Source organism: Culex quinquefasciatus, chromosome 2, assembly GCF_015732765.1.
Source record: "Culex quinquefasciatus strain JHB chromosome 2, VPISU_Cqui_1.0_pri_paternal, whole genome shotgun sequence".
NCBI lineage: Eukaryota > Metazoa > Arthropoda > Insecta > Diptera > Culicidae > Culex > Culex quinquefasciatus.
Genome location: NC_051862.1, coordinates 69,440,060 through 69,465,873, shown reverse-complemented (window position 1 = coordinate 69,465,873; position 25,814 = coordinate 69,440,060). Strand labels below are relative to the sequence as shown.

The 25,814-nt window shown below is 32.7% G+C and overlaps 1 protein-coding gene across 2 annotated transcripts in view; it reads right to left on the bottom strand.

Annotated features, from left to right (window-relative positions):
* LOC6032364 (matrix metalloproteinase-2) overlaps nt 1-25,814 on the bottom strand; it is a 556,187-nt gene that overhangs the window by 398,372 nt on the left and 132,001 nt on the right. The window contains exon 1 of one of the 2 annotated variants that reach the window (XM_038251686.1): nt 10,342-11,133. The exons of the other annotated variant lie outside the window; for it this stretch is intronic. Coding sequence (XP_038107614.1) covers nt 10,342-10,353 — 12 coding nt within the window. The 5' untranslated portion in view covers nt 10,354-11,133. Of the gene's footprint in view, nt 1-10,341; nt 11,134-25,814 lie in introns of those variants that run through there. 2 annotated transcript variants of the gene reach the window in all.

Genomic DNA, 25,814 nt, shown 5'->3' with positions numbered 1-25,814 from the left:
ATGTCATTTTATGGGAAATTTAATGTGCTTTTCGAATCTACATTGACCCACAAGGGTCATTTTTTCATTTAGAACAAAATTTGTCATTTTAAATTTTCGTGTTTTTTCTAACTTTGCTGGGTTATTTTTTAGAGTGTAACAATGTTCTACAAAATTGTAGAGCAGACAATTACAATAATCTTGATATGTAGACATAAGGGGTTTGCTTATAAACATCACGAGTCATCGCGATTTTACGAAAAAAAGTTTTGAAAAAGTTGGTCGTCATCGATCATGGCCGTTCATGGTCACCCGCGACAGACACGGACAACGAAACAAAGAGAAACGCAAAAAGTAACTTTTTCAAAACTTTTTTTCGTAAAATCGCAATAACTCGTGATGTTTATCAGCAAACCCCTTATGTCTTTATATCAAAATGTAATTGTCTGCTCTACAACTTTGTAGAACATTGTAACACTCTAAAAAATAATCCTACAAAGTTAGAAAAAACACGAAATTTTAAAATGAAAAATTATGTTCTAAATGAAAAAATAACCCTTCTGGGTCAATGCAGATTTGAAAAGTACATTAAATTTCCCATAAAATGACATGTTCCAAAAAATTTTACAGTCGAGTAACGGAAAATGGGAGAATTTTTAAATCGTTTTTAGTGTTTTTTTTTTTTGATGAAAAATACGTTTTTTTCGGAATTCTGAGTACGCCATCAAATCGGGCGTCTAATTTTACATAAAAGTCCCTTTGACACCAAATTTCTATCTCATCACCGTTTCAGGCTGCAAATTATTGAAAAATACCTCGCTTTTCGCATGTTCAAAAATTGAAGGGGTCGTACCGCCCCTCCGTCACGAGATATCAAAAAACGGACCTCGGATTCGTGATCAGGGACAAAAGTTACCCCTTAGGACAAAGTTTCACGCAAATCGAAGAGGGGTCGGGGCAACTTTTCCCGATTTCGTGTGAGTTGGTAGAGAATTACCCAAATATGATTATAAACGCGGGAAAATGCATTTTAACTGGTTTTCAGTTGATAAAACTTTAATTTTCATAAAAATTTTGAAGTTTTTCGAAAAAATATCAACATAAACTTTGAAAAATATTTCCAACGGCCTAACTGAGCCAAAAATAAATATATTGAAAGCATGAATAAGTACTCGCAATAAGTCCTAAGAAACTGTATGACAAACTCAAAGAAATATTACGAAAACATGCATGTGTTATATTTATTAAAATAAACGAATATAAAATACTTTGCAATAGTTCCACTTATGATATTTGTTTTTGAACTGAACAAACAAATATTTATTTTTTTATACAAGAATATAACAAAAACGAATGAAAATTTGTTTAGAAAAATGCTCAAATTTAAAAAGAATTTCTCAAGTTCTAAAGAAGAAAACACTAACAAAACTATTACAGAAACAGAACAAATGTTTGCGGGAAGAATGGACAAAACTCACAAAAATATTTAAGAAGTGACAAAAAAATATGAAACTTTTACTTTTTTTTACTTTTTTCCCTGATCATGAATCTGAGCTCCATTGTTTGATATCTCGTAAGGGAGCGGCGGTATGACCCCTTTGTGTTTTCAATAATTTCAAAAGGACTTTTATTTAAAATTGGATGCTTGATTTGATGGCATGCTCAAAATTCTGAAAACCAATATTTTTCATCGAAAAAAATACAAAAAAATGATAATTGCTTCCATTTTTCGTTACTTGACTGTATTTTTTTTTTAGGACATACCATTTTATGAAAAATTTAATGTACTTTTTGAATCTGCAATAATTCAGAATGGTTTTTTTTTTCATTTAGCACACAGTTTTTATTTTGAAAATTTCAGATTATTTTCTTACTTTGCAGAGGGTGATGTGCAGAAGAAATATCGAAAAATGGAGCTTGGATTCATGATTAGGGACAAAAATAACCTCTTTGGACGAAGTTTTTGTGCTTTTATTGGCACTTTTTCTGAATATCTTTTTCATTCTTTTAATTATAATTTTGCAATTATTTTATTATGTCATTCTAGATATAAATTAGTATTTTATCTAAAGCTTTATAATTTATCGTTATTTTATTTTCAAGCCTAGTGTTCTCCGGACAATTTTTTAAGTTCAATCATTTGAAGAAAAAAACTTGACCTGATACGTCTGTTGTATGTGCTCTCAAATCCAGATTCTAGCTCAACCGAGCCAAGTAAGGGTAGTTGGAGTAAGGTTTAAAAGCCGAGCAAAATTGACTTCCTAAAATATTGATGAATTTATTGAATTGATACACCGGTTCACCAATCAGCATGTAGATTTCAAGTCCGGGCCGGAAGTGGTGCCAGCAAAACCGGTTCCAAAACGTCGAATTATTTTTTCATGTTTTCAATATTTGCACGATGGTGATGAGAGGGAGGGGGGAAGGCAATGTAGAAAATTGGAAATATTTTTCGGTGTTAATAATTCAACCCGGGAATGGGGGTAAATTGACCGGGTTTTTCGCGAGATGGCTGAGTCCAGTTCCGGTAGCGGTGGCGGTGGTGGTCATGTTGTATTTGACCAGAGGTTGGGGGACAAATTTATGGAGCGCTATTAATTGGCTCTGCTGTACGGGGCGAGGGTTCCACCACCAATCGTTGCGTAAATAATTCGGGCTAAACGTTAGTCATTTCATGCGTTGGTGGTGGGGTCTGGAGGGGGAGGAACATTTTTGGTGTGGGAAAATTATAATAGTGAACAAGTTGTTTAACGTGTTATTACTGGCACCATAAACAGCAGAATGAGTGTTTTTGTGCTGGAATGGTAATTTTTGTTGCGAAATTAGCCATTATAAGCATTGTTACTAATTGCCGTACATGTTGGCTGTAACACATAATGGAATGTGGGCTAAATAATTGCATATTTTAAGTAGACAGCAAAGTTGTATGCAATATTTGTTCAAAACAAGTTTATTTAATGTTAATCTTCATTAATTTTTAGTATTTTCATATGAGCTGTTGGATTTTCGTTATGTTTGCAAGAATTCTCATTTGTTTTAATTTAAATTTGCTCCAAATTATCCGCCCTGTTTGCTTAAACTCCATCACCACAAGCACACATCCACACACACACCCACACTTAACAATTGTACCATTAATTTTCACCCTGGCGCAAATGATTGAGCCAAACGGAAAAAGTATGTCCCACGTACCAGCAATTAATAATGAATGAAATTAATTTCGAAACGCGCGCAATCGGAAATTGATTGCGTTGAACTACTGCCCCTTTTTCTCATGAACGTGTGTGTTTTCCAGTTGGAATTGTTGATTATTATTATTTGCTGTACCAGAGTTGTGATTGCTGTGATTTTCAGCCTCTCACCTTTGAAATGGGGACAATTTATTCGCGTTGCACTGGCAAAAATCTTTGAAATTCAGTAAACTCATTTTTAAAGTATTTTCAAAGTTTTTCTCTAATTTTAATCAGTTTTTCAGTTATCATCAAATTCAACCCCCCTCAATTACAGTCACCCTGAAACAAACGTACTTAATTTAACTTATGCGCGTGTGTTTGTATGCTTGTTTTCCCAATTTCCGAGAAGTTGCGAGTAAATTCGAGTCAGGCCAGCCAAACATAATTCATCTGTTTACTTTAGACCACAGTGGCAAAAGTTGATACTTTCAGCAGCAGCGATGGGATCAAGCAACAGTTTTGGGTTTGAGTTTTGAGTTTACCACCGAAATTCAATTCCACTTCTAAAACGGGGTTTTGGGGAAGTGGTGTTTGTCATTCATGAATGTATTAAGTTGGTTGGCAAGTCGTGCTGTAATCAAGTTGTTCGTGTTGAAGCTTATGTTGAAATAAGATATTTTTCCAATTTCCATAATAAATTATTTTATTGAAAATATTTAATCACGTAAACATTCAAATCTTCAAATGCTTGAATTTTACAATCTTCAAATTCAATCTTCAAATTTTCAGATTATCAAATTTTAAAATTTTCAAATTTTCAAATTTTCAAATTTTCAAATTTTCAAATTTTCAAATTTTCAAATTTTCAAATTTTCAAATTTTCAAATTTTCAAATTTTCAAATTTTCAAATTTTCAAATTTTCAAATTTTCAAATTTTCAAATTTTCAAATTTTCAAATTTTTAAATTTTCAAATTTTCAAATTTTCAAATTTTCAAATTTTCAAATTTTCAAATTTTTAAATTTTTAAATTTTCAAATTTTCAAATTTTCAAATTTTCAGATTTTCAAATTTTCACATTTTCAAATTTTCAAATTTTCAAATTTTCAAATTTTCAAATTTTCAAATTTTCAAATTTTCAAATTTTCAAATTTTCAAATTTTCAAATTTTCAAATTTTCAAATTTTCAAATTTTCAAATTTTTAAATTTTCAAATTTTCAAATTTTCAAATTTTCAAATTTTCAAATTTTCAAATTTTCAAATTTTCAAATATTCAAATTTTCAAATTTTCAAATTTTCAAATTTTCAAATTTTCAAATTTTCAAATTTTCAAATTTTCAAATTTTCAAATTTTCAAATTTTCAAATTTTTAAATTTTCAAATTTTCAAATTTTCAAATTTTCAAATTTTCAAATTTTCAAATCTTTGAATCTTTGAATCTTTGAATCTTTGAATCTTTGAATCTTTGAATCTTTGAATCTTTGAATCTTTGAATCTTTGAATCTTTGAATCTTTGAATCTTTGAATCTTTGAATCTTTGAATCTTTGAATCTTTGAATCTTTGAATCTTTGAATCTTTGAATCTTTGAATCTTTGAATCTTTGAATCTTTGAATCTTTGAATCTTTGAATCTTTGAATCTTTGAATCTTTGAATCTTTGAATCTTTGAATCTTTGAATCTTTGAATCTTTGAATCTTTGAATCTTTGAATCTTTGAATCTTTGAATCTTTGAATCTTTGAATCTTTGAATCTTTGAATCTTTGAATCTTTGAATCTTTGAATCTTTGAATCTTTGAATCTTTGAATCTTTGAATCTTTGAATCTTTGAATCTTTGAATCTTTGAATCTTTGAATCTTTGAATCTTTGAATCTTTGAATCTTTGAATCTTTGAATCTTTGAATCTTTGAATCTTTGAATCTTTGAATCTTTGAATCTTTGAATCTTTGAATCTTTGAATCTTTGAATCTTTGAATCTTTGAATCTTTGAATCTTTGAATCTTTGAATCTTTGAATCTTTGAATCTTTGAATCTTTGAATCTTTGAATCTTTGAATCTTTGAATCTTTGAATCTTTGAATCTTTGAATCTTTGAATCTTTGAATCTTTGAATCTTTGAATCTTTGAATCTTTGAATCTTTGAATCTTTGAATCTTTGAATCTTTGAATCTTTGAATCTTTGAATCTTTGAATCTTTGAATCTTTGAATCTTTGAATCTTTGAATCTTTGAATCTTTGAATCTTTGAATCTTTGAATCTTTGAATCTTTGAATCTTTGAATCTTTGAATCTTTGAATCTTTGAATCTTTGAATCTTTGAATCTTTGAATCTTTGAATCTTTGAATCTTTGAATCTTTGAATCTTTGAATCTTTGAATCTTTGAATCTTTGAATCTTTGAATCTTTGAATCTTTGAATCTTTGAATCTTTGAATCTTTGAATCTTTGAATCTTTGAATCTTTGAATCTTTGAATCTTTGAATCTTTGAATCTTTGAATCTTTGAATCTTTGAATCTTTGAATCTTTGAATCTTTGAATCTTTGAATCTTTGAATCTTTGAATCTTTGAATCTTTGAATCTTTGAATCTTTGAATCTTTGAATCTTTGAATCTTTGAATCTTTGAATCTTTGAATCTTTGAATCTTTGAATCTTTGAATCTTTGAATCTTTGAATCTTTGAATCTTTGAATCTTTGAATCTTTGAATCTTTGAATCTTTGAATCTTTGAATCTTTGAATCTTTGAATCTTTGAATCTTTGAATCTTTGAATCTTTGAATCTTTGAGTCTTTGAATCAAATCTCTTTCCCTCAAATCTCGGGATAGAGCATTTCTAAGTTTGACTTCAATTCCTTTTTGAAGATTTTTTGGCAAGAGTGAAAAACCATTCTTTTTTAACCAATAAAACTAATAATCAAAATGACCGCATAGTAACTGGCTGACCAAACTCCACAAAAAAAAACCGAGTTTTAAAAAATCAATTTATTTTTTTCCTCCGTAATCCCACCATCGCGATAAAAAACAACAAAAGCTTTTGCAAATGCAATTTCCACCAGCGTTCTTTTTATTTGTTCAGTGGGTTTGCATAATACCAAGTTTTCGGACTCAGCCAGTCATCCTCCCAACCAATAACAATCAACCTCAAACACACTCATATCCATTCAAACACACACACACACACACACTCGAAAACTTGTCAGCCCAGCCAAATGAAAAATCATAAAACCTCGTTATGACAGCCAACGACCATCAAAATGTTCGCCAATTGTCACATAAAACAACCACCACGAATTCGTTCTGACGGCCACCAGAGAGAGGGCATCCCACGTGATAAGGGGGGGAGGTCTCGAAACCTACACGTCTGTCTGACTGTCTGTCCGACTCCGTCTGTCTGCCAACCCTTTACCCACTTTTGTTCCGTTCAGTTCCCATATTTGGAGGTCGTTAGTAGAAGGCAGAGGCAAAAGTTCAGTGCCAACAGACAGTTTTCAGTAGATTTTCTGTGAATAGTGCGGGGAGAAGATACGAGGCATCCTTCGAAAAGTGGCGCAAAAAACGGCGCGGGAAAGAGTTTCATAATTGCCAGTAGCTTGTGTGCCACTACTAATGCGAAAGACTAGGCTGGGAGAGATGGGGGAAACTTTTGGGCGTGTTAGAAATGAACCCAGGGTGGGACAAGTGGGGTAAAGTGAAAATAAAACATAATTATCAGAAAATTTAATTTGAAAAAATGGTCATGAAGAAACAATTTTTAATGCTACAATTTCCAAAATTTGCTGTCCGGAGTCGATCATCTGAAGGCCTCGCAAATTTGGTTTCTCTTGATAATCGAATCTTCGAATAATACAATCCAAAAACATTTTTTTTGCAATTCCGTTGTGAAACTGTCAACTTTTCCTGTACTTCTGGAGAAACGGAACGGCCTACTTTTTCCAACAAAAAAAAAATGGAAAATTAATACCTTTCAATACCAGTGATGAAAAGTTCTACTTTTCACCACTGAAATGGGTGCTGAAAAGTTAAACTCTTCAACACTTGTATTGAAAAGTAACATTTGTCAATATTATTTGGTTTTGAACGTTGAATTTACTAAGCACATGAAAGTTTGACATTAAATTCCATTTAAGATTTAAGAAGCGTTTTTTGGAATTGCAAAAATGTTCAACTCGTTGCAAAACTTGATTTTTTCAGCACTCGTCGTATTTATTTTTGGAATTTGACACTTATCTTGACGACAAATTTAATTAACATGCAGGAAATAAACGTTTCACGTTTACAAATCAAACCTTGTTTTTGGGAATTACAGAAAATGTTGTATTTAACATAAACTTCTAATTCCGTTGTCTTTATTATGGTCGTTGAGTTGAAATATGATCCCAACAATGAATTTTTAAAGTCTGGGTACAAAAGTCTAAGTTGTTGTAAATATTTAAAATATTTATTTAGAAACAACAGACAGTCGAAGATTGACTAATCTGAAGTCACTGAACTTAAAAGCACAAAAATTTTTTTTTACTTATTTGAACTATCGAAACATTGAATAATCGAAGGTTGGCAAAGTCACATAAAACATGCAACCCATATATTTTCTAAAATTTTAAGAGTTCTTCTTTTCAATGCATTTTAAAGATCTAAAATTGGTTGAAAAATGGATTTTTGGCGATTTTTTAAATCGAAGCCCGTCTAAAAGCGGGGTTGGGTTGTAGAGGGTTACATTTATTTTGAATAAAATTTACAAAACACTAATTGAAGGTGTAGTGCAGATTTGAAAAAGCATGGCAATTGAATGACAAATAATAGTAGTTTATGCAACAAGTTGCAAAAAGAGGATTTTTTCAGCACGAGTCGTACATTTATCCGTTCACCGAGTTGGATAAATACGAAGAGTGCTGAAAAAAACAAGTTTTGCAACGAGTTCCATACAAAATTTTTTGCAATTCCAAAAAACTCACAATGATTGAAATTTTAAGTCAAATTTTCATGTATTTTGTCAATAAATCTTTTAAATCAACAAAATGTTGAAAAGAGTTACTTTTCGAAACAAGTGCTGAACTTTTCAGCATTTATTTTGAAAAGTGTTGCTATTTGATTCTGTTATTTTTGGTACAGAAAAGTAGGCTATTTCGTCGTTCAAGAATGACAGGAAAAGTGAGTAGTTTCACAACGGAATTTCAAAAAATAAGTTTTCAAGTAATTTTGAACAATTAGATTTGCTGGATTGATGTTCAAAATGCCATTGAAAATATCTTTTAAACTCAATTGTTCAATTGTTAAAGTAACCTTATAAATTTGCAGCAGTTTTAATCGATTTGTTTTTCATTTAATAACTTTCAGTAAATTACAACCATTCTTGCCTTCCTCACTGAAGAAATGCTTTAACCCTTTTAAGCCTGATGGGTCATATTGACTCAAAAATCAAAATTATCTAAACCTGAAAGCCTAACATTTTCGTAGAATCCTTAAAAGACGATTTTCCAACATTACCGGTAATTTTTTTTTTATTCAGGCCTTAATGGATAAAAATAACTCCGAAAATAAACTTCTTAATAGGGCTTCCTATTTTTTATAAATTTTCACAAAATCATAGCATTTGCAAATATCTCTGTATGTGTGGTAGAATTTTGATCATAATAACTCGGTTATCTCAGTTCTGGCTAAGCCGATGTTTGCCGGGTTAGTGTCATTCGATCCGTCTTGGGGTACCATAAGTATTTATTCAAAACGATTAAGTTTAGGTAGTTAATAAAAAAGTTTTTCGTAAAAAATACGATGTTTACTAGACCTGGAAGATTATTTTTTGGTTTTTGGAGGAAACCCCGATTAAAGATCTGACAACTCTATCAACAGTTATGAGTACTTAAGTGATTATTAAACACTATTTTAAAGCCTTTAAATCTAAGATACTTTGATGAAAGTGATGTCTAGATCCATCATGCGACTCATCGTACGATGGGTAATCGAAAGACCTTTCTGAAATGCAATGAATTTTGAAGATATGACAATTCGTTTCAATAGTAGGAGTACTGAAATTAACCCTCTTATGCCCCATTTTTGGTCATTTTGAGCAACTTTTGTGCTACGAAAAACTATACTTCTCTTGTTTTATTTTTAGTATTTGAACTTGCATTTATCTTTTTTAGTTTATGTTTGTTTCGGATAGTATTTGACTTACTCTACCACCTCCTATCATTACTTTTTGCCTATCTAGTTTTTTCACTGTAAAAGTCACTTTTTGAAATTTTTGCTGTTTTTTTTTACCTTTTAAACTATATACTATTTAAATTGTAAAAAATGCTTAGGGGCATAGTCTGGTACACTAGAAAATAAATGCATACTTTTTGCACATAATATAGAAGAAATATTAGCGAGAATCCCATCCAAAGTTGACTTCAGAAAAAATAACAGTTTTTTAAACATGGGCAATAAAACAAGTCAAACTTTCAAGCATTAAATTTTCTTAAATTTTAAGAGTTCTTTTTTCAATTTATTTTAAAGATCAACAATTGGTTGAAATATTGATTTTTGACGATTTAAAGATCAAAGCCCGCCTGGAGGCAAGGTTCGGTTGTAGAGGGTTAATTTTGAAATAACAAAAGGCCGAACTTTGCTATATTGCATAAAATTGCTATATAAATGTGAGAAAGAAACGTTCCTCAACTACTTTCCCACTAAAAACTATTCAACAGGTTCCCCACTTTACCCCACACCCGCCTAATGTCCAGCAACCGGGACCAAAGTTTAGAAACGCGTTGCGCCGCGGCGAACTTCAAATTTCTAAAGAGTGAGAGTAAACTCCCACGGACGACCTCGCCACCACCATAAGAAGTGCGCGCTTTCCCAACACCCCATCGCCTTCCCTTCTTTCGTCCGCTTGTTTTCCACTCCTTGGTTATGGTTAAGCCGCGGAAAAACTTTTCCATTGCTTTCGTCGGTATAAACTCGACGCGCGGGGAAAAACTTCCCCATCTACACATGATATTAAATCGTTTTTTTTTTTCTTTTTGGGAGGTTGGTATAGAACGGGTTTCGATTTGGGGACGGAACGAGGGGTACGACATTCTTTTTATGACCTAGTGAAAACAGTTATAAATTTTCCACTTCAGCCCCAGTGCAAAAAATATACGATGGTACAAAATTCGGTTTTTTTCCGGAACAAGAGTAAGCAAAAAAAAAAGAACGAAGTGTAACACTCACTTGGGCTGTCATTTGTCAAAACGTCCGGGGTGACGGCGGCGGGGCTCGGATTCCGGGAAACCGGACCCGGAGAGTGTGCGCCGCTAAGCCCCCCGACCATCAAGTTACGGAGGGTACTTGCGATGGGCCATAAATTTTCGGTCCCAACGATAAACGCTCGTGTCTGGGATTAATATTGTCCTCTTCATCGTGTTCGGAACCGTCGTCAACACTTGTTCCGGATCACTTGGCGTCCACTTCCGGTATCACACTCTGCACTTGCAACACTTGGTTCTCGCTTCCGGTCCGGGCTGACCTCCGGGATGCAACACTTGTCACTTGTGCGCCCACTAATCACCACTAAACTCAAACTGGTGGCCACCAGAGGGCTTTCAGCACAGGTCCTCCCTGCTAAGGAATCTCCAGTAGAACCTGCTGCTGCGACCTGCTTCGGCGGGACCTGGCCGACAACTAAATTTATAATCAACTGCTGGACCCGGCCTTGCCTCGACTTCTGGCAGACTCCGGTGGTGGCGCCCTCTAGCAGCAAGCCCGACGACGTCCCGGACAATTGTGGCGCTTCCGAACCCGTTCTGGCACAGTTTTGAGGCAGGCCGGAACAGTCCGAAGTCCGGACGCTCTCCCTCTCGCACTCACTCGCTCTCTCTCGCTCAATTCCAACCCTGGACGGCGCGAAATTCCGGAACACTGCTCTTCCACTCTCCACTTGACAGCTGATAAGGACGCGCCAACCCCCGGTTCGAAGCCCCTGTGACAGGGCTGAACCAAAGCTGGACCGACCGTTCCGACGCTCCAGACTGGTCTGGAGCTGTGAGCAGTGAAATTCTTGGAATTTGGCATTCTCCCGGAAGAACGCAGCCAAACACGAAGCTAAAGTTGCCGAAGTGATAGCACGCAAGAGAGGGAGAGAAAGGACGGAGAGAGCGAGAGAGTTTTTCTTTCGTGATAAGGGGAAGTGAGTGCTGGGAGAGAGTGAGTGTGTTGAAGGAGAACTCACTTGGTTGGGGGTGGTTGGACGCTTTGAAGGTTTATGGGAGGAGGGATGGGAATGGACGCTGTCTTCGAGTCAGCTGATTATTTTTTGTGGTTTTTGGGGGGATTCCGGAGATTTCCTATTTGAAAAAGGTTAGGCTCTATTTGAGTGCAGTGAGCGTCCAACATTTCATTGTGGTGACACGGAACGAATTTCTTGACTCGAGTTTAAAAAAAAAGCCGTTAATTTTTGAAAAAGCCAAAGTGTTTGCTACTTGGTTATAAACACAAAAAAATGCGAAAAAATCTTGTTCCGGTAAAAAAATGTGGTGGCCTTTATATTGAAATTTGCAAAAATTCAAAGGATTTTTGAATAAACCCAAACATGCTTAAAATGATTCTAAACGCATGGATTTTAGTGGACTGAGAGATTTTGGTCGTAACGTGGTGTTTTAAATGAAGAATATTTTAAATAATTTCTATCACAATGATATCCCAAAAAACGAAAAGTTTTTTTTTATTTTCAATTGAAATACTGGAAAACACTCTTTGAAGAGAATTTTTCAACTGAACGTTTGTTTATTAGCTTAAATGTTTTTTGTCATCAAGATAAGAGTGGAACTCCAAAATAGTATCCAAACATATTACTTTTCAATAAAAGTGCTGAAAAGTTGAACTTTTTAGTCTTCAAAAGGATGCTTAACAGTACTCTCCAGTGACGTTTTTTTGTTTGATGTTGGGTAGTAGGCCGATCGAGATTTACAGGAAATGTAAGTAAATTTGCAATTGAAATGCAAGAAAAAATCATTAAAATGGTACCGTAAAACGGAGTGACTTTGATAACCGGGGTGACTTTGATAGGATTGCGATTTAACGGCAAAATGAAGAGTACAATTAAAATAAGAGTACAATTAAAATAGAATCATACTGACCGAGGTAGAGAAGTGATCAAAGTACCTCAAAAAGAACTTTTCATAAATTTTTTAAAAGTTTAACAAATTAGTTAACTATAGTTTAGCAAATGTTCATGAAAATCATTATTTTAAACTTCTCAAAGTGTCATGATTTTCTCAACGAACATGATTTTGAATCGGAAAACGGAATTCATTTTTGGATTCTTTGGACAATTTTCCACTAGGAAAAGAGTAAATAAATTTTTAAATAATAAATAATATGTGTTTTTGAAACACAATTAAAAAAATCTCCAAATTTATAGGCAATTTCAGTTGAACAAATTTCATGTAAATTGTGAAAATTTGTGATTCGTGCTTTCAATTCAGTATAAAATGCAATAAAAATCGATAATTTTATAAACACAACTAGTTTAAGCAAACTTCATGCAAAATTCCGACTTTTTAACAGTTTTACCTTAAATTTATAAGTATTTTGTTAAAAAGCTTATAAATTTAGACAACTAAATATCAACATTGATTTTTTTTCTCAAAAACTATATCAGCTACTTCAGTGATGGTACATTTAACGTACAAACAAAATTTGAACATCTCAAATATGATATTAACAATAAAAACTATGACTATTAAAGTCACCCCGGAATTTAAACAAAGATTGTTTAACGTTACTATTTTTCTAAACACTATTGAAAAAACATGCTATCCAAAATAGTGCATGGACTTTATGTGGCCTACCCCAGTACATGTTTTAAAAATAATAATTTTAAGAAAAACCTTACCTGTTGAAAAATATTCCAAAAACATATTCAAATCCTATCAAAGTCACCCCGGTTTACGGTATATTAAACTGACATATTATGAGCAAATTGTATGCAGTTTTTTTTATCATCCAGAAATTACGAGCCATTCTTAGGAAATACACTTTCATGTAAAAGAAAAAAGAAACAATGAAAATAATCCAGCAAACATTTTCCGACTTGATCCCAGCGAGGGAACTCATTTTCCCCTCCCAAAACCCACTTCGTTTCATTATGCACTACCCCTCTCATTCACTCACCTCCCACCACCCTGCACTCATTCTCTCTCACCATTTGAGTGCCAACTCCTTGGAAACACACACTTGAGATCCCTATCCAGTCGCCAAAAAAGGATTAAAATTTACTCGCGGCGGCTGGAACCCAGAACCTTGACCATGGCCCGGCGCTAAAACACAGCTCCTCGTCTTGGATCAGACCGTCGCGACACTCACCTGTAATTAGAAGAGAGAGAGAAAAAAAAGATAGGATGTAATATAAATTTTATTGGGAAGGGGAAGAAAGGGGATGGCAACTAATTCGATTGCGAATCGCACACCCTTCCAAACATAAGCCCTCCGCCACCAGACAATCAATTTAGGCAGATTTTGGCAACTTTTGATCAGGGCTGTGGAATCGGGTCATATTTCAAACGAATCCGACTCCAGCTTTCAACAAATGTTTGGCTCCGACTTCACATATTTTTAAACGTTTCAAAAGTTAGTTGTCTATTATTTTTAAACATTGATAAATAGGATTGTTTAAATACTCTCTAAATGTCTTGTTTTTCTCAAAGAAAACAAGTTCGAATCACAACACGGAAAAAAAGTTTCTAGGTTACAAGTTTTATACGGTATTGAAACAGAAATCAAAAAAATATCTCCAGTTTTGAAGGCATTTAAAAAAAAAGTTTTGTAAGTAAATTTGGATTCATTTACTTAAAACAAAATTTTCACTTAATGATTGAAAGCAAATAAATTTTAATATTGATTTCTTGAATTTTTAATGAATCATTTTTAGTCCTAGCCTTAATGATCGATTTAATATATAAATTCAATTTGCTCACTTTCATGCTGACATTTATAAGAAGCACAGTGACCATCATGGTCACCATGTTTTTTTAATTACAATTTTAAAAGAAACATTTTTTTTAAAGCTCCATTTTTTTAAGACGTACATGGACATCACGGTTGAAGGATGAAGGAAATTATTATTGCAAATTAATGTTTCCAAAAATTGTCTTCATGAAAATGACGCTTAAAGCGTCCTTTTCAAATATCCGTGACCCATAAAATATTTTTCCTAGGCATTTTGAAAAATTTCTATATATTTAAAAGGAGCTCCTGCTTGACCGAACGAGGGGCGTTTCATGTAAAATGAATTAGCATAAGCTCCCCGACCTTTCACTCTTCCACCCCTCGTTTTGGAAACAATGAAACCAGTTGTTATTCGGAATGGGATGAATGTGAGCCGGCTGCCTGCCACCCTCGCGGTGATTGTTGACGGGGTCGTTGGTGTGGCCCAAAATCGAGCCCGATACCGAGGCTTATGCTTTCGATTCGGAAAATTCCAGGCCTTTGTAAGAAAATTCGGGAGGGATTTTGGACCACCTTCGAACAGCAGCAGCAATGATTGAAATATTCATGGCCAGAAGAAGAGAGCTGCGTGAGTCTGGCAGAGTGACCTGTTCAGAGGCTGATGATGCAGGAGTTGGGGGAGGAATCGAGAGCATTCGGTTGAAAAGTGTGAATGATTGTTTAGGTGATGGTGTGATGGGAAAATATTTTGAAAATTTCGACCCGTTAAAGTTCTGGGAGTTCTGAGGGTGGAGTGAAAGGCCCTCGTGAAATTTGTTGGCCCTGGTCAGAGCACGGAGGCGTTGAAGCGCGATGGACCGAGCTCATCAATATTTTAGCACTGATTTAGAGTGAGGTTGAAATGGCAAAGGGCATCGCTCACTAAATTCCAAAACGTTTTACGATTACCGATACTGAATGATTTTATAATTGACGTTTTAGTAGTAAATTTAGGAATAAGAGCTGTGGATTTATGAGACTTAAACTTTTTAGGTCCAAATATAGCCAAGAATTTTAAAGATTGTTATATTTCGATTAGTAAAAGTATAAAGCAAAGTTTTTTTTTACGTAACTTAAACAAATATTAATGTTCAAAAGAGAAAACTGTACAGTTTTTGTTTATTGAGTCCCAACTTAGATTATCTTCAAGTTTATATTTTCATAGTTAAGTCCCCATTTTTTGCAAAATCGCTATGATTTTCTAGCATTTGACAGCTCCATTTTATGCATTTATCATGTAGTGATTTATAGCTTGAATTAATGACGACTCCAAAACGCCAACAAAAGCGGGCAAGTTTTCAAAGTTTGTTTGCGACCGCGTTTAGAAACCTAAAAAAATCAACATTCATCGTGAAAATTTAAGAAGCTGCCTAGGGAAAAGGAATTTTGAGATAATTTCATGACATTTGAGTAGTCTACATTTTTTTACATTTTTTTTCGATTTTTGAATTTTCATTTTTTTATCTGGATGAAAATTTGTCCATGCATTCCAAAGTCCAAGTCATTTCCCATCTTGAGAAGGGACTTTAAAATTAATTTGGTGTCTTTGGCAAGGTTGTAGGTTATGATTTCGCTTAGTGAATTTCGTGATTCGTGAAATTTTAAGATTTCCTTGGACTAACGTGGAATTTACCTATTTTTTCAAAACGTAGCTTAGAAATAACAACATAATAATGACTTCATCCATGAAGATTTTTAAAATATATTTATTAGTTTTCAATTGAAAAGCAATTGGAAGAATTGTTAGCAAAACATACATTAACATAATTTTTTTACAACTTTTTTTTACAAAATTCGGCTTTTTAACCAAAACTTTTTAAAATAGACCATGTAAGTATTTTATGATAAGTTTTTGAAAGATTGAAATTTTTTTTTTGATTGAATTGGTTCAGTATCAATTTTTTCTGTGTTCTGTTTAATTTTCACGATATTTCATTATTTGGGTGAATGTTCCCGTAGAAGTTTAATAAAAACATCTTTTTTGTTTGTTTTGTTCTGCTTTCGAATAAAAATTTGAAGATTTTGACACAGATTAAATTATTTTTGGCTCCTGGTTTTTAATTCAAAAAATATTTTAACCGGGAAAAATTTCATAGAAATTTCGAGTTATTTTAATCATTTTGGTTGGACAAGATTATTAAATCTTGCTTTGATATGAAATTCAATAAAATGTGAAAAGATAAAGTAGAAGCAAACTATGCGAAAACTTTTTAGCTATCCGACTGATGATATTAAAAAAATCATTTCAATAAAGGAGAATACGCTTGCCCTTCATTTCGTTTCAAAATATTTATAGAGTCCATTCATAAACCACGTGTGTTTTTTTTTTGAAAATTAGAAAAGATTTTGTTTTTTTTTTTTGTGTCACGTTCAAGTTAAGTGAAAAAAATTATAAGATCGCATAAAACGAAGTTTCTGTAATTTGTACATAAGATTTTCAGGGTTATTATAACATTTTTCACGATTGGCGAAATTTCCGTGAAATTTGATTTTTTGAAATTACAGTCTCCGTGAAATCTGCAATTTTAAACGTGAAAAATCACTAAGCCTGATTATGCTTAGAACATTTTGGAGAAAAAATGTACAGGGGAAAAATCCGATTATTTTATTTCACTCTTTATCACTAAAGGTTAAATTCCCAAAATACATTTTTGTTTCAGGGGACTAAAAAAAATCTTCTAGGCCATAGTACTTGATGGTGCTTAATCTGGTTAAGGACATTTGAATTTTTGAAAAAAAAATTATTAAAATTAAAATGATTGGTTTTAAAACAATCATTTTTTTTTAGGATTTTATTTTTCATATGCCGAATAACACAAAAATAAAATGTTTTTTATTTATTCGATATTCTTGCAATTTTTTAAAAATCTTATTGATGCGAATAAAACTTACAATTGAAAAGTACTCTACAACTAATACTGACTAGTAGGGGAACTATACCCTTTTTCAGCCTATTTCTATTATCGGCCTATCAGCACTTTGTTCATAAATTGAGGCTTTCAAAAAGTGTTTTTGACTGTTCCAAAGTTATAAATAGCTCGAATTAAAGTGAGCAAGCAACTCTCCATTGTTGAAATATCTGTAAATGTTGATTTAATAGCGGAAAACGGAAAAAGTGATGAGAATTGGTCAAACGGCTTAGAGTGATTAAAATGGGTATATTTCCCATACTGATTTTTAAATGAAAAATGTGCTCGTTTTCAAACTTGGGCAGTTCAAGTTTGATTCAGAAAAATAATAATCAGCTTATTTCATTTTCAAAACAAAAATCATTCAAATTTGTCTAAGAAACCTAGGAAAGTCTTTTCGATTCCTGAGATACAGCTACTCAAATCGACGTCGTCGTACTATTTTCACACACTCGCCATTTCGACGTTCCGAGAAAAACGCGTTTTAATGTTTGACCTTGAATAAACAAAAACGAAAGCACGCAATGTAAACAATAACAAACACGTTTTGTTTGGCTGACCATTATGTGCATCGTCCCGAAGTTTGGTTGAATTGCTTGCTTACAAATGTTCACGGTAGTCTAACTTGTACGTGCGTCAAACGCGTTCTGAACTGAAATCCCTTTTTCCAATTGTCGCAATTACATCAATTTTCAGGGATTACAAGATTGAAACTACTTTCATATGTAAAGTGACAAAAATGCACGGAGTTTTCGTTGAATATCTCAGGATTGAATCGAATTTTGGGGATCTGTGAAGGTCAAAAGGTTATTGTTAGCTGCACAAAATGGCGTTCTTAACTCAATTTGGCCCAAAATGCACGTACGACATGTTAGCACGGCGGCGACGAAATGTAAATTAATCAAAAAATATGTTCATTAATTGGCACCCTAACAGCACTACCCGATACCTCAGGATTAAAAAAACTAATGATAATGATCACGCACTTTTGAAATGTTAGACTAGGTTTTAACGTGAAGACTTCCATCATTGTCATGATTTTTGTTCAAAGATATAAATTTTGCGTCACTTTCAATATTTTGACAAAATTCCTTCAACAAGTTGTTTGGAATAGTGCCCTACACATGCTGATTCCTTTGGTAACGATTATCCCATTCCTTGTAAAGTTATGGAAATCGTCATTAATCAATGATTGCCAACCAGGACGTCAATGACTGTGCCACAAAATTATATAAATTTTGAAGCACAATTGATTTAGATCAAAAATTCCTTCAGTGGCTTCAAGATGGCAACAACCAGCACATGCTGATTCATTTTGGTGCTGAAATTCGTTAAATTTAATTTAATACAGAATATTTTATAGTGATGATCAAATTTCTTCGAAAATGATCAACGGCTTCACCTTAAAATATCATTTTTTTTCTCTCTTTACACGAACCTTGAAAAACATTGTCCTTAAATTTTTACTGAAATAAAAAAAACGCTTTTATACTGCTTCATAATTGTTTAAACAATCCTAATAAATTAAGTTGCATGATAAAGCGTTGATTTTTCAAAAATAAAAATCATTTTTTATTTAAAAAAAAAATATATAAATAGAAACAACAACGAACAATTCTAAATAGATAGGAAATGTCAAAAAGTTTTCCTTCAACTGTAACTTCCATATTAAGAAATCATCTCATTATTAATCCAAACAAAACTATTTTAAGCTAAATGTTCCAACCCCCACCCAAATCCTCAATGTTTGTAAGTAACTGCTACCTGCTGCAGCTACTTGTGCCAATCTACCCGGAAATTGACTGCGCGACCCCAAAGAAAAGTCATTGTGATTTCAACTCCAGCAGCAGCAGCAGCAGCAGCCTCAACACACAATACCTTCCACAGTTTGCCGTCACTGCTCGCTGAACCGTGTGTGCTGCCAGTTTGAATATCCTCACCAGTGGCTGAAAAACCGGGGAAAAGTCACACAATTTCTAAAGCCTCCGCCTCTCGCCATGAATTAGTAATCATCCATCGTTGTTCGCAAGGTCCCCCTCCTCTTCAAAAATCCACGTGTCCCGATTCACCCCTTTTGAGCTCACTTTCAAATCGCCCTCCCCTTTCCAACCCCTTCCGGATTACATACAATTCAATTTTGTTACCACACCGTCGTTTGCTACTCGAAATTTCTGCACATACTCCCCCACCAAAGGTGAAAAGGGAAGGGTGGAAGGGGCGTCGCGACGCCCTTCACCCCACCCGTGCTGGGTGTGTTTGTGTAGCGAATTTGGGCTCACGAGGATGAATGGCGCAGAGAGAGAGAAAAGTGCACCTTTTACCAGGTGGTCTACCGTGAATAGTCTTCAAAGAAACACACACGTGGATTCACAAAGGGGGCAGGTGGAAAGGGGGAGGTTTAAGGGTGGATTGGACTTCATTCATAAACTATAGCCAGCGGGCGGAAAATCGCTTCGCCGCTGTGTACACTGAAATAAAAAAAAAGTACCAAGTTCCTAAATTCTAGAAATTTTGCCTTCTTTTCTTATTTAGTAATCCAAAAAACCCAATTACTGAATAAGGAAAGGAGCCAAAATTCCTAGAATTTAGGAATTTGGTACTTTTTTTTTATTTCAGTGTACGTAGGTGTGTGGGTGTGGGAGATGTTTGCTCAGGACTTTTTTTTATTCCTATTTTCAAGAAAATGCCACTGAGAAATGAGAAGGTGAGTTGATTGTTTGGGAGCAGTGGCGTACTTAAAAAATATACTAAAAATGTTAATTTTTACATTATTTTGGGAAATATTTATGTAAATATCCAAAAAATGCATGACATGAAAAAATGTGATAATTGCAAACAAATCGAAGAATCTTCATTTCCATGGTTAAAGATCTTGATAATAAAAATATTATAATATATGACAGCAGCATTTTTCAACAGGTCAATGTTGATTTATAAAATATTACTAAACAAATATATTATTTTAACAAAATCTGTTATTTGAACACATTTAGATGATTGAAGCCTAAATCACAGTTATTTTAAAAAATGTCAGATTTTACCACAATTTTCATCATAAGTTTAGCGACTATCATTCCACAAATTTCGAAGAAGTGATGACTTGTTATAACAGAGTTGCCAGATTATAATGTTTACAATTTGTTGGAATTGTATTTCAAATATGTATAATCAAACGATATTCCTACTTTATGTTGAAGTAAACTTGTCGGACAAGGGGATTTTGAGCATTTTGCAAGTTTCTTACTTTGGGACCACAAATCGAAAATAAGACGTGAAAGGTAACGAAACAAATATTTTCATAAATTCCTTGATATTTTGCAACTTTTTGATAGACATTAGACTTAAAATTCGAAATTAAGTTTTTTTTCCATTTTGTCGCACAACAAAAACAGAAAAAAATACGACAGCGACTACAAAATAGCGTTCAACATTCATATTACAAGCCTCAGCAACTTTTGGACCGTTTTATAATGTTGAAAAGTACAAATGTTGTAAAATCTTGCAATCTGAGAAGGTATTCGGGTAATTCTCCGCCAACTCACACAGCAGTTGCCCCGACCCCTCTTCGATTTGCGTGAAACTTTGTCTTAAGGGGTAACTTTTGTCCCTGATCACGAATCCGAGGTCTGTTTTTTGATATCTCGTGACGGAGGGGTGGTACGACCCCTTCAATTTTTGAACATGTGAAAAAAGAGGTGTTTTTCAATAATTATTTGCAGCCTCAAACGGTGATGAGATAGGAATTTGGTGTCAAACAGACTTTTATTTAAAATTAGACGCTTGATTTTTGATGGCGTACTTTTCATCGAAAAAAAACCCTAATTTTTTTTAAAAAATCCTCCCATTTTCCGTTACTGGACTCTATTTTTTTTTTTTTTTTTGGAACATGCCATTTTTAGGGAAATTTAATGTTCTTTTCGAATCAACATTGACCCAGAAGGGTCATTTTTTACATTTAGAACAAAATTTTTCATTTAAAAATGTTGTGTTTTTATAACTTTACATGGTAATTTTTTAGAGCATAACAATGTTCTACAAAGTTGTAGAACAGACAATTACAAATTTTTTGATATATAAACAAAAGGGGTTTGCTTATAAAAATCGCAAGTTATCGCAATTTTACGAAAAAAAAAGTTTTGAAAAAGTTGTTTTTATTCTTGATTTTTTTTTCTCTTGATTCGATTATCCAAAGTGAAATTTTTCCGAGGCTTTTGGATAATCGAGTCTGGACTGTAATAACATATGTAAATGTTGTTTGAAAACTCAGGCTAAAAAATAGATTCTAGTCCTAATCCCTTTTTAAAGAGAAAAAAAAGTTAATTGTAAAAACTTTTTCAAAGACCGTTCACAAATTTTCCACAACTTTTTGCGGTTCTATACAAAGAAAACTCACAAATCTAAACAAATGAATTCACGACGAATTAACATGTTAAAAATGAATACAAATGCAGGTGAATGCACTTCAAATTGTTTTTAATTAGTTACACATAAAATTAGATAGTTTTTTTTTTTAAATTTTCGATTAAAAACATTTCTATCTCTGGATTTTTGGACTGTTTCATGAAAGAGAGGGGGGGAGGGCGCCAAAAACATTGAAAAACATTTGTAAAAAACTTCAAGATTTGAAAGGAATTTTAAGTCTAAAAATTAAAAAAAATCCAAACAGCATTTTCCTATGTTGAGTAGATATTTTTTTATTTTCTTTGAATTTCCGATGTACAGCTTTATTTTTATTTTTTTCGTCACAATTTAAAAATGTTGGAAACTAATGATTGCTCAACAACTGAACTGGTGTAAAATTGATTTTAAAACAATTCTTCTAACAAAAAGTTTAAACCGTGGTTTGAAATCAATATTTTCATATTTTTTTAATAATAAAATATATTCTTCTAGAAAAACTATGTATAGTTCACTGTGCAAAGTTCATATTTCTATTTAGATAAAATATAATAATTAAAAACTAATTCATAAACATTTTTGGGACCAATACACGAAAAAAGACGAAAACAAAATACAGACATCATTTTGAATAAATGAACCCTAGATAATAATAAAAAATTACCTTCCTGCTAAATTTGCATACATTCCGAGACCATAAAATTCGTTTAAATCATGTCAGAACAATCATAAAAATTAGTAAAATGTTTTGTAGTCATTATTTTAGTCAGAAAAACAAATGAAGAATTTCGACTCTTTATCAAATTTAACAGATAAAAAAGATTCAAAATTTATACAGTAACAATTAAAAAAAGGTCTATAACAAAATCTATAAAATATTATCAATAAATGATTCAAACATTTGGTCGCAAAATTGATAAAATGTTTAAGAATATTCTAAATTAAAAACGAACGTATTTGACATTTGTCGTTGTAATGAAGTTCAAACAAAAATTAAAAGGTTATGCTAATTTTGTTCTTTCGCATGAAAAGCCCAAAATAGCCTATTGGGCATATAAATTTATTTTTTCTTTGATACAGGTAATTCGAAGTAAACGTAACTAAAAAATGATTGAAATTTGTATTAAAGCATGATCACATTAATTTCAAAGAAATATAAAGATTTATGAACTTTGATTTTTTGACAAAAGTGCCTAATATCTTGGAAAATGATGTTTTGAGACTATAAAAAATAAGAAATAGTAAAAACAATTGTTTGGATCCATTTATTGATCAATTTTGATCTCAATTAAAGTGACCTACGCCAATGCTCTGTCCATGATCACTTGCCAAAGTTTTGCCCGCCCGTCCCGGTTGCGGTTCATTTCCCGACACACTAAAGAAGACTATAGAGAAACCCACCCACTCGTTGCTGTCTCAATAGGCCAACCCTCTGGCATGGTGTATGTTTAAGTGAGCGAGAGCAAGCCACAAGTTTGCTTAAGAAATTTCCAACAATTGTGCAGGAGATTTTTCAAAAGACTTTGATTAAACTCCAACTTCCGGCTATGTGGCTAAGGAAATTTTGTCGTTTTCTTGGAGCCAAAGTGGAAAGGGGGGGAACTCATGTAAAAGCACTCACCTGCACCAAGTTTACTTTTTTCAAATAAAGTTGATGGAAGAATGCTAATTTGACTGAAACAGGATTAAATCAAAACAAATGCTCAATTTAGCGATCAAAATGGCTTTCAGAAATGTAAACAAAACTTGTACCGATACTAAGCGCACAATAAACCACCAAAATTGGAGGGAGTATATTGAACATCTGGTTTAGCGTTTACATACGTGAGGTTAGACGGATATTCAATATATGTAGAGAAACACAGACTGGCCATCGTCTGGTTTGCATTTGAAACCGCCCCCTTGTGGTCGCCGGTGTTTAACCACTGTTTATTATCAGCACAGTAAATTGGTTTAGGGCCGGTTGTTTGGATGTAGGGCAGATAAAACTAGTGCATACAGTTTAGTAACTGTAATATTGGATGTGTAATTTTGAGAACAGGAAGGATGATAATGCTAAATTGAATTTCGCTCAAAGTGGAAATAATTTTAATTACGTTAGTAAGTTTGAGCACAGCTCACTGCCAAACTAAACCATCAAAATTAGATGAGTTACCTATTGCTTCGTATGAACTTCTGGTAGCAAATTGGAATTGCCGAAAAAGACAACGCACCTGAGTACAAACATAGTTTTGAAGTTGACACATGGCCCCTTTCCATCATGAGCTCGAGCTGGCATAGATTAGATGGGACATTATGATGGTTTAATAACCTTCAACTGACTAATAATCCTTGATAAAAATTAAAAATCCAAACTTTGACATAGGGAGTTATTTGTTTTCAAATTAGGAAAACAAAATAATTTAACAAACTGTAAATGAAATTTTGTGATTCTAATAATAAGATTTTTATCTTTCAGGACTATTCTGAAAAAATAGGTTCATAAAAAACCTTTTTTGACGACTTTTAATATTTTTTTACAGAAAATTCATTTCTTTAAATTCGAATTTTATTCATTTTTGAAATTATGTTATGCCGAGTTATATTTTTATGAAAAATATGTTTTTTGGGAAAAAATACATTTCAGGTAAAATTTAAAATAGCAAACGAAATACTTAACAGATTTTTTGAAACAGTGCACCCTTTTCAAGTACTTGAAGATGAATCGAATTTTTTAAAATAGTGTCCATGATTGTCCATTCCTGAAAAAAAAATCGAAAAAATCGCCTACGAGCCATTGATGATTGAACCTCTGATTGCTGAATGCAGCAAATAAAAGAAAAAGAAACAAGAAAATCAAAGCTTTTAAAGTCTAAAAAAACCGCCAAACATTTTTTTTTTATTTTTGCTTAAATTTTAGTTTTTTTTTCAAACAAACTTTTTTTGTTTCAAAAAATCGTTATACGGCGGAAACATTTTAGTCCATATTTCCTTATGGCTCAAAAGCTGCGGTTTTTATCCCATAAATCATACAAAAAAAACATCGGATGATTGAAAATCGAATTTTTGTAAATAAAAACATATTTTTTAAATCGTAAAAATAATTCCGTGTTCCCTTTTTTAGAAGAGTCCTCATCAGTACTAACTTTGCCGAAGACACCAAATAGATTAGGATAATTATTTTCAAAATTCTACATTCTAAAATTTTGTAACCTAATTCTTGAAATTTTAAAAATTTGTTAATGAAAAAAAAACAGATAATTTAATTTAATTTTTAATATTGAAAATTGAAGCAGTCGTTCCCGAGTTATCGGTGATCAAAAAACAAGATCTAATTGAACAACTTTGAGAAAATAAATTTTTTCTGTCATTTTTTTTCTATTTTTTAGATTTTTTGTTAAATTCAGTAAAGTTTTCCGAAATTTAAACTGCTGAACTGGGTAAACTTGAAGTTACCGAATTCGGTAAAAACATACCGATATTCGGTAATGAAGTTGATTATTGTTCATCGTACAATCGAAATTCGGTTTTTTTCATTTTTACTGATGGTTTACCGATCTAAACTTTATCGATTTTTCAATTACCGAATTCGGTAAAAGCCGTTTCCCAAAAATGTTAAAAAATAAATAAAACTGCGACTTAAAAAGTTTCCAAAAAAATATCTCTATCCTGAAAAAGATGCACTTCATCAAAATTCTACTAATGAACTTTTGGATAGCAAATTTGATTTTAAGTATTTCCTTTTTTTAATTGATTGACCTGCTTTAGATTTTTTGAAAATGTCTATTTATTTCAAAAAATCATCAATTCAAAAAAGTCAACAATTTTTTTCCCTGCCCTTTCTAGAGTTTTCTGAAAATATGACATTTTATGTCCCCTTAAACATATTTAAGATATAAAAATAGTAGTTTTCGGCAACCACACACTTAGTTTTTTTTTACCGAATTTGGTAGTTAAACAATCGGTAAAGTTTAGATCGGTAAACCATCTGTCAAAATGAACAAAATTTTACCGATTTTCGGTTGTACGATGAACAATAATGAACTTCATTACCGAATTTCTGTAAGTTTTTACCGAATTCGGTAATTTTAAGTTTCTCGAACTGTTCAGCAGTTGAAAATCCTGTAAAATTTACCGAATTCTGTAAAAAATATAAGTGTGATTGTTTAGTGACAAGAAGTTGTTTTGTAAATCAGCAAAACATATTTTTCAGTCAATCATTTGTAGCCCATATTTAAACCTACAACTTGGACAAACTAATGCAAAATGACGCCTTTGGGAACACGCAAGTCACCAAATAAGTTTGAACTAGATTAAATAAAAAATACGAAAACAAAATCGAATGGCCTTGAAGAATGGCTCAGATACAGATTTTCGAATTTTTGTATGGATAGCTGCAAAAATTGTATGAAGATTTGAACGGGGAAACCAATT